The 9,377-nt window shown below is 37.5% G+C and overlaps 1 protein-coding gene and 1 non-coding gene across 11 annotated transcripts in view; both read right to left on the bottom strand.

Moving 5' to 3' along the window:
* TRRAP (transformation/transcription domain associated protein) overlaps positions 1–9,377 on the bottom strand; it is a 90,176-nt gene that overhangs the window by 79,355 nt on the left and 1,444 nt on the right. For all 10 annotated transcript variants that reach the window (XM_065644477.1, XM_065644468.1, XM_065644476.1 and 7 more), the window contains 11 exons: positions 9,223–9,373; positions 8,827–8,876; positions 6,479–6,589; positions 5,803–5,907; positions 5,040–5,123; positions 4,278–4,334; positions 3,486–3,611; positions 3,079–3,156; positions 2,769–2,857; positions 1,840–1,936; positions 1,332–1,470 (listed from right to left, as the gene is read on the bottom strand). In XM_065644477.1, coding sequence (XP_065500549.1) covers positions 1,332–1,470; positions 1,840–1,936; positions 2,769–2,857; positions 3,079–3,156; positions 3,486–3,611; positions 4,278–4,334; positions 5,040–5,123; positions 5,803–5,907; positions 6,479–6,589; positions 8,827–8,876; positions 9,223–9,322 — 1,036 coding nt within the window. In that variant the 5' untranslated portion in view covers positions 9,323–9,373. The remainder of the gene's footprint in view (positions 1–1,331; positions 1,471–1,839; positions 1,937–2,768; positions 2,858–3,078; positions 3,157–3,485; positions 3,612–4,277; positions 4,335–5,039; positions 5,124–5,802; positions 5,908–6,478; positions 6,590–8,826; positions 8,877–9,222; positions 9,374–9,377) is intronic.
* On the bottom strand, positions 8,954–9,094 carry LOC135994619 (small nucleolar RNA ZL1). Its single transcript, XR_010607023.1, has one exon. It is a non-coding gene; the product is annotated as a small nucleolar RNA ZL1 (small nucleolar RNA).

The raw sequence follows: 9,377 nt of genomic DNA on the forward strand, positions 1-9,377 counted from the left end.
TAACAGTGGAGAGAATGACTGCAGTTTCATTTCCTCCCTCTCTTTCAGGAATCAGAAAAGTTCCACACAGACGAAATGCATCACAGTAAGATATACAGCATTATTCGCCAATTCTCAATCAACAGAGAAGACTCAGTTTGAAAGATCATTTCACTGAGAACAATAATATCGATGGCAAAACACCCCAACACAAAACACTTTCCTCAACACTCATTGTTCCAAAGAAGTTGAACTGCACCAGCAGAATGACCAAACCCTTCTCTTCTGCAGACCTCCACATACATTTTATCCCAATTCTCCTCTTCCTCACAGCCCTTATTCCTCCTGCGATACCATGTTCCCTCTTCTCCTTAACATTTCAAGGTATTTCCTCCTCTACATCCACTCTGGGGCTGCCAGGTAGTCAACAGAAGGGCTGGAGGGATGTGGTAGTAACACATATGTTAAATCCCCAGCCAGCTGCCATGGGCTGTGAACCGCTCAGCTCCTGCTGCTGCTGATTCCCCCAATGGAGACACTTGGGTCTTCTCCACCACCCGAACACTAACGTTCACAAAGGACGCAGAACATCATCTTTTTAAGACTTTGCTCCTCTGTTGAAACTGGTCAAGTTCAGAAGTTATTGAGGAAAAGCTGAGAAATGTAGAACAAGTAAGCTGACTTCTTTAGAAAAATAGCCAAGAAACAGCTTTCCACATGACCACAATACTAAATTCCAGAGCTAGGAAACATGCTATCGTTTTTGTGATCTAACAATACCTCCAAGTCATCACACTGCCCCATAACTTTTGTTAGCTAAAGGTAAAGAAAGGTGACCACATGGTAAAGATGAAAAGATAGAAGTAAATATTTTACAATGTACACTCATCTTCAGTCTTGCAATTCTGCCAAGGCAGAACACATCCACCAAACCTAGTTAATTCAGGCAGACCAAAAATAGCTTTCCTCTGCTAGAGGTAAATATTATGAACTGAATCAAACATATGGCATCAGGTTTTGACAGAATTACTTCCATTCAGGTTAACAGACTGGCATTTTAAAGTACAACTGTAGGCACAATCACAAACCAACATCAATGTTGATGAACAAAAGGTAATTACTTGGAACAACGGATACTTGGAAAGTTAGAAAAGCCACTTGTTCAGTATATCATCTTAATCAGACTCTTTTTTAAGGAGAAAGAAAAAAGGCAAAACAAAAATCACATCCACTCAAAACAATCGGAAGTATGTAATAGTTCAAAACGAATAGTAAGCAATGTGTCTCTTAAATCCACAGAAATAGTCAAAATCTTTCCAACTTCTAGATACATTTTTAAAAGTACTACATACGGCTCCTCAAGTCTGTTGTCAAGATGTGCTTAGCAGCAATGAGAAGCTCCTTCCGGAGGTGTGCTGTTTCAGCGGGACAGTTGGAGAGCAGCTGCAACATTCCTTTTACCATTTGCTGAGAATATTTAGCCACCAATTCCTATCATAAAAAGAAAAAAAAAAAAAAACAAAAACACACAAATACAACTATTATAACACTCTATTTTTAAGCTTTGCTTTACACTTGCAAAATAACATTCGGTTAAAATTCTCTTGTTTCTCTTTAAGAAGTCTACTCATAAAAATTAAATACAAGAGCCGTTCCCTAAAAGCCATGGGCAACAGCACACTTTTACTTTGCATTCACAGGAGAATACTTGAGGAAGGACAACAAAGTACAGCCCAGTCTTCAGCTTTGCTACACAAACACTCCTCTCCAATCTCTGACCCACCCCAATCACTTCCCTGCCAGAGAGCAACTAGAGATCTGTTGCACTAAGAGTAACAAAGTAACAAAACCACAACCTACCTGGTAAATTCTTATGATGTAAGCCAAAAAAGACAACGTTTTAATTTGAGCAGCAATAAAATCGGCATACAATTCCTTGTTATAAAGTTTATGTTGCCTGAAATTAAATTGAACACTGGTTACGATTTTGTTCCTTCTCTTTAATACCTTAGTTCAGAAAATTCACGGATGTCTCAAATTACATCATCTTGTGGTGAGGTTCTTGCTTCATTAGGCAATAAAATCATCAGGGGAGACCATTTCCTACAAGCTCTCTGCCATTCCAATTCTCAGCATCTTATGCTTTAAGCAGAAATGCACAACCCTGGGGCAGTCATACAATCTTCAGCTTTCTACAGAAAGCCAATACATCAGCATCAATTATTTTATTATTAGCATCAAACATTTTACTTATTCATATCATTTGGGCAGACAGGGATCTGTCTCCTGCTGCCCTGCTCAGCATCACTTGCTGCTCCTCAGGAACACGTCCCTGCAGCAGGAAAAGCGGCGCCTGTGCCTGCACCATCGAAGCTGCACCTGAGCTCTGCCCTAGAAGGGCAAAAACGTGCCACTGCTGGTGTGGTAAAGATTGGATCAGTGTCCTACCTACCACGGTCTCCATCACGCACTATCTGTGGTAATACAGATTTCTGTCAGAAATGCTATTTCCAAAAAAAATGCATTATCAAATAATAAATCGTGATCTACCGCACAACTTCAGATTTTATCAGTGACATATAATGGAAATATTTAGATTTGCCAATTACTTCACCGACAAAACTTTGACAATTTCAAGTCAAATAATCACTGCTACTTTTGAGATTAAAAACAGTAACGCTAGAAGAAAAAAGCACAGGATTTAAGATAAAAACATTTGGGGAAATACTGAATGGCAAGTTTAAGTAGCTTATCCAAATATCGTCAAAATATTGTTAAAATGTTCTTACCTTGCTTGAGCAGAAACCTGTATTATAATAGTGTTCATAATCAAGGGCACAAATTCAGCAACTACATTATGAATGTTCAGTTTGTAGAGCTTAAAAAAAAAAAAAAGAATAGTGTCATTAGAGAATTCTGTCTGTCACACTCCCAGCAAACTTACTTGAGAGCTAATCAGAAAAAATGAAGAAATCTCAGCAGTTTTAGACCATATTTTACACTTCAAAAACACATTACATTCATTTTTACTAATAAATTAGCCAGCAGAAGTTACACAAGCCATCCAGTAACAAAAAGTATTTACATGCAAATACTAACCTGATACATAAGAACAACGATAATAGGTAGCTCAGCCAAGACCTTTAGAGATAAAGATCCTCTGGGAATTATAGAATGCTGAAAGAAAGAATGCATGTTTTATAAACAGTTTAATTATTTATTCAAAAAAGTATTTGAAATACATTTTTAAAGAAACTGCTCATTTTAATAGAAATCTATTTAGTCATAATAACATCTTAAAAGCACAAAACCATTTGGTGTTCTATTGAATAAAAATCCTGTAATTACAGCTGCATAGAAAATATCTGAAAAGTTTCAATCAGCTTCTACAAATAAATCTTGATAAGAAAAACAGTGAAAAGAAAGCCTATTACCTTTACCTGCCCTTACAATTTGGGGTATTGTGATACAGACGGTCTCACAGTTAGAGCAGTTCGAATACTCACTGTTCTCGTTTCACTATCTTCTCGCTCAGGATTTACTTTCACCACAATTGTTGTAATCATGCCAACCATTTCAGGAGTAGGAACAGTGTTCTCTGGAATCACCTGAGGATTCTCAAAATACCGATTCTACAAGCAAAGAGCAGAAGAAAAATACAATCATGCTAGTAATAGTCAAAAGGCCATTTATCTCATTAGAATTCCTCTGTATTATTTTGCCCCACAACTTATTGCAGACAGTTTTTTCTTTCCCGCACATGACATTTACACTGCAGCATCTACCGGGACTACACACAGATCCCACAATCTTTCGCTCCTGCTACAGCAAGAAGCAGAAAAGCATCCCCAACCAAGCTGTTTCTTCTGCTCAAGAAAAACATCCAGACACTGTCTGTCAGTGAGGAAGAGCAGGCAATGGCCTCCAAGAGATCAAGCACATTGAACTCCATCTGCTGGAAAGTGGAAAGTACATCCATCATCTCACCCTTCCCTCAAAAAAAGGAAAAAATTTGGCTACATGGACACCACTGCAGCCAACTGACTAGTGCTTTATTATCCAAATTTACCTCGGTTTTCTCATACCAGTAATACTGTGCTAGAAACAGGCTTTCTAGTTCAAAATCTGAATTTCTCCAATTTAGATGTATTTTTGTTAAATGTTTCTATTAAAACTGTACTTACTTTGCATCACTAGATACAAAAGTAATTATGTTAATATCTTTTAGAGTTAAAATTAAGAAATAAAAACTAGTTTTCTGACTATAACAAGGGCAATTTAAGAAATAAAAAGCTTACCACTACTTTTGGAAGTTCCTTGTAAATCTGTTTCACAAAGTCCAAAAAATGATGGATCTAGGAAAAAGTTGGTTTACCATAAAGATTAAAAAAAAAAAAAAAAAAAAATCACAATTTTAGAATCTCTGTATTAGCAGTACGATCACAGCAAATCTTTAGTCAATACTATATTTTTCATTATATTTAAGAAGAATCTGAAAGTGTTCTCCTATTTCCTTCTGTTTTGCCAATATAATTTAAACTGCACCCAGATTTACCTATTATAGTTCCAGTACAGTATTATTAGAAATAATTACTATAAATCAACTAAGTATTCCCAGAAGAAAACCAAGTAAAGAAAGCAATAGAATAAAAATACTCCTTCATGAGTCATGGGAGAGAAGTAAGGCGGGGGGAGGGGAGCCAATAATAATATTCCTTTTTCAGGATTTTCCCTTCACAAACTAAAAATGCATCAATTCTCTTCTCTGGGGTTTTACTGCTTAGTCTAACCATATTGCCCATAAACACTTACAGCAAAAACAACCAGGCTTTAACAGTTTGGTTTTTTTCCTGGGGTGCTAGCACTATGCAATTCTCTTTTAAAAATTACTTTAAGGTTAAAAAAAAATAAATAATACTATATGGTTACCACAACAGTTCAACGAACATAAAAAGAACAGCAGCAAAAAACAAACCAACCAACCATCCCACTTGAACAAAATAACAATTCTGAAGAGCACGCGAGTAAGTTCTATACCACATAAAAATATTATGACCTACTTCTTGAGTGATTGCTGGTCGGAACTGTTTGTGCAGTTCAATAATTATTCTTAAGCAAATCAGTACATTTTCTTCATTCTCCGTCTAAAAAAAAAAAAGAGAAGCTTTAGTAGCCTACTGCTGCATTCTGCAACTACTCCATAAGTACTTCCTATAAAATTACACTCATCTCAGAACCTACAAGTGCCCCATTAATATGAATTTGTATGAGCAAGATGCCTTTCATTGAATATAACTTCACTTTGCAGACTTAAGAGTATGGCTAAAATTAAATTCACCCCTATCAGAACAAAAACCAGAAGTTTCAACCACTCTGTACCATCAGGCCCATTCCTAATGCCCACAGACAGACACACATGGGGCTATTTACACACTAAGGCACCTCCACCTAGAGCAGGTTATTTTCTGTGGGCTTTAAATGACAATGTTTTCAATTCCAAGCAAGAAAGAAAACAAAGTCTCTGGAATAAGGCAGCTGTACTTAGGTAAGCCAGAAAAGTGTTCATGAATGAAACCTTGTCCAGCAGGAGAACAGCTCCTTGCATTTGTCAAATCCAAGTTTCTAAAGTGCAGAGGAGAATATGCAGAAAACCTGCAGGTAACAAGATATCACAGCGATGAAGCCTAAACAGAATGAAACCTTGCACTCTCGCTCCAGAAGCACAGCTACTTAAAATCCTAAGCCCAGCAATTTTTGGAGATGAAGAAAGACGAGGAAAATCTTTCTGAAAATTTGAAACCGTTTTAAGAGAAAAAAAGATACCTCTAGAAATCTAAACATCACAGACAGGATATTTTTGGTATGAAGACGAAGATGTTCATTTGTTGGTATTCTGTGAATTATTTCAAGCACTAGTTTTCGGAGTTGCTGGGGGAAAAAAAAAAAAAAAGAAAACAAAGCTATGATAGAATTTGTTTTAAAGCCCACAAAAATCAACAATTGGTTGCAACATTTTTTCAGCTTAATACTTCTGCACACTTAAAAAGAAAAAGCCATTTTACATCATGTAGACATACAAATACATAATGCTTCCTACTACCCACATATGTGAATAAGGCAAATTTAACAAATCTACAGTTGAAAAATGAAGTTATCAGATTTTAAAGAACTCAATTTCAGTATTTAATGACATAGATTCAACTTTTGCCTTTCATTCCACAGTAAAGTCAGCAATTTGTAATAATGTGTCATATTTCAGTGAGGAAGCCAATTCTGTTGCTCCTAGTTTTTGCCTCATTTTTCATAGAAGCCTAGATTTGCAAAGTTTATTAGCAACTTATTCAGGAACTGGACTTTTTCTATTTTATTCCAAATGACAGAACTGTTTTTAACAACAAAGTTTATACGTAAATCAGTTCATTAGGTAAATCAAGTGCTTCAGTGAATGAGTAGTCTGGTGCACACATTGCAAACAGATAAGAGATGCTCTGTGGTTTACCTGTGCTGGCTTCTCCTGCAGAAACTGAACTTCTCCATCCTGTAGAAAGGTGAGAAACCTGGGGATGATGTGTTCCAGGAACGTGGAATACTGAGGGGATGATGTCACATTCTAATTATGGGGAAAAAAAGGAGGATAGACATATAATAGACATTACATAGATTATATTAATTTACATTCAAAGCCATTATTAAACATTTTCAGTAACTTTTTAATAGATTCAGTGATTATGCACCTGCTGACACACTACAGATCACCATTAGTGAAACAAATTAAAGGGAATATAAATTAGCCTCTTTCATCCAGTCCTAACAGACTGCGATATACGATTTTTTTCTATTTTGACAGTCACCTCACACAGAATACAAAATTGGCATGACATACAGCTATCTTAAATAGGAAAAAAAAAAAAAAACCCACAACACAAAAAACAACACCACAAAAACACACACACAACCCTGCAGATGTTCCTGAACCAGAGAGACTGGCAAGCACATTCACATTTCGCCGCTCTACGATTCCCAAGACTTTTCAGCCACCATTAATGTACAGATTAGAATGCAGCATTCTTTTGAAAAAAATCTATGTAGGCGTTTCAGAGGTTTACTCACGTTATTCCTTGAATAACAGAAAAGTTTTATAAAGCCACCTCCTTTCATAGATTTCTACTACTATTCTTCACTTAGCAGTAAGATTTCATAACGCACAAACAACTTGTATTACACTAGGCACTATGCAAACATTTTTAAACTCAAAAACTTTCAAGTAAGCAGACAGATATCATAAGAACAGCACAAAAACATTTTAAATGTGTGCACTGGTTTTGGCTGGGATAGAGTTAATTTTCCTCCTAGTCACTGGCATGGGGCTATGCTTTGGATTTGTGCCGGCAACAGTGTTGATAATCGAGAGATGTTTCAGTCACTGCTGAGCAGCACTTACACAAAGTCAAGGCCTTTTCTGCAGCAAGACTGGGGGTGCACAAGAAGTTGGGAGGGGACAGGGCTGGGACAGCTGACCCCAACTGACCAAAGGGATATCCCAGACCATGTGACGCTACGTTCAGCACATAAAGCTGGGGGAATAAGAAAAAAAGAGGAGACGTTCGGAGTGACGGCATTTGTCTTCCCAAATAACCGTTACATATGATGGAGCCCGGCTTTCCTGGAGATGGCTGAACGCCTGCCTACCCATGGAAGGTAGTGAATGAATTCCTTGCTTTGCTTTGCTTGCGTGCACAGCTTTTGCTTTACCTGTTAAATTGCCTTTATCTCAACTCATGAGTTTTCTCACTTTTACTCTTCTGATTCTCTCCCCCATCCCACCAGGGCAGAGTGAGCGAGCCGCTGCGTGGGGCTTAGTTGCCAGCTGGGGTTAAACCACAACAATGCAAGACAGGATATTCTCAACAGCAGATGAGCCTGCATCTTCTTTTCACCTCAAAGGTCTTCCAAAGAAAGCCTGTCTGTGTCTTCTCCTCCTCTGCCCTCCCTGCTATAGTCTTTCCAATTTTGAAAGACTCCCAACCTCCCCCACTCTATGCCATGAGAATGGTCCTACTTCGGAGGAAGAAAGGAAGGAAAGTTTCCAGCAAGAAACGAAACGGGTATTGCTGCATTCTGGGAAAGTGGCTCACAAATCCATTCAAGGAAAAGTAAGCCTTCACAAACCCAGCTTGAACTTCTGAAAGCACCTTCTTCACTAACCAGCAAAGAGCAGAAAACGAGCAGCACTCTTGATATCTATGATTGCTATTCTGAACCAACAAGAAACTAAAACCCCCCATTACTCTAACCAAGTTCAGAATTATGTTGCTGGCACGAAACATCGGAATAGAGGTTGATTCTGGAAGCTTTTTCTCCTCCAAAACAAAGACTAAAAGTCAACGAATACACTCGTCCCTCCCTATTTGGAATCCAGAATCTCTATGAAGAAATAGAGAAGGAAAAAATTCCCCTTCAAACAAATTATTTCCAAGAAACAAGGTTCAAAACTATCAAATGTTCCCATCCAGAAATTGGTTTAGAAGAGCAATAACCTCTGCTAGCTCAGAACTGCACCCTAAAAACTAGCCCAACAACTGGCACTGTCAAGTGGATAATGTTATGATGAAGCACCTCGGTTTTAAATCTCACTTCAAGAAATCCTCCAGATCATCAATCAATGTTCAGTTTTACTTATAAAAATATAAATCCTAAGTCACAAAATACTAATATTAATATTTTAACCACATAACATTACAAATCAAACCAACACACATTAAGCACAAGAAAGACTGACTCTTCAGAAGGTTGGGATTTTTGATGGGGTTTTGTTGTTTGAGGGGTTTTGAATTTTATTATATTTACCTCAAAATTCTCACTGACTTCTTGCATCATTTTCAATTTGGTTTCATCAGCTGAAAATGGAAATTCAAGCAAAAAAATTAAGCGCAAAACTACATCAGGAAGAAAAATACCAGTCTCATTGACCAAAGAAGCAATCAGATCTTATCAGTTTAGCTATCACTGCCCAATTATAAGGCACTCAACTCTCACAACCAGCCATCACACACCTGCACACACACACCTCGCTCACTTTGGCTCATGCAAGTATTACTCATCATTTTGCTTCTTCAAAAAATTAAAGCTCAAACGAAATTCAAACCGAATTCAACACACATTTATCAACTGTCTAAACAATACTACGTTTGTGAAACAAATTACTGAAGAACTGTAACTTTCAGTAGGAAAAAAGTGTCTTACGTGTATTGACATCTGTAAGAGCAGCCACAAACTGAAGGTATTTTTTCATCAAAGTGGTTTGGTCCACCACCGTAGGCCCTTGTGCTGAAACAAATGCCATCTTGGAGGAAGAAGGATCAGCCTTCAGTACATAAAATCAAGACCAACACACCTAC

The sequence above is a fragment of the Caloenas nicobarica genome, chromosome 14 (assembly GCF_036013445.1).
Source record: "Caloenas nicobarica isolate bCalNic1 chromosome 14, bCalNic1.hap1, whole genome shotgun sequence".
Lineage (NCBI taxonomy): Eukaryota > Metazoa > Chordata > Aves > Columbiformes > Columbidae > Caloenas > Caloenas nicobarica.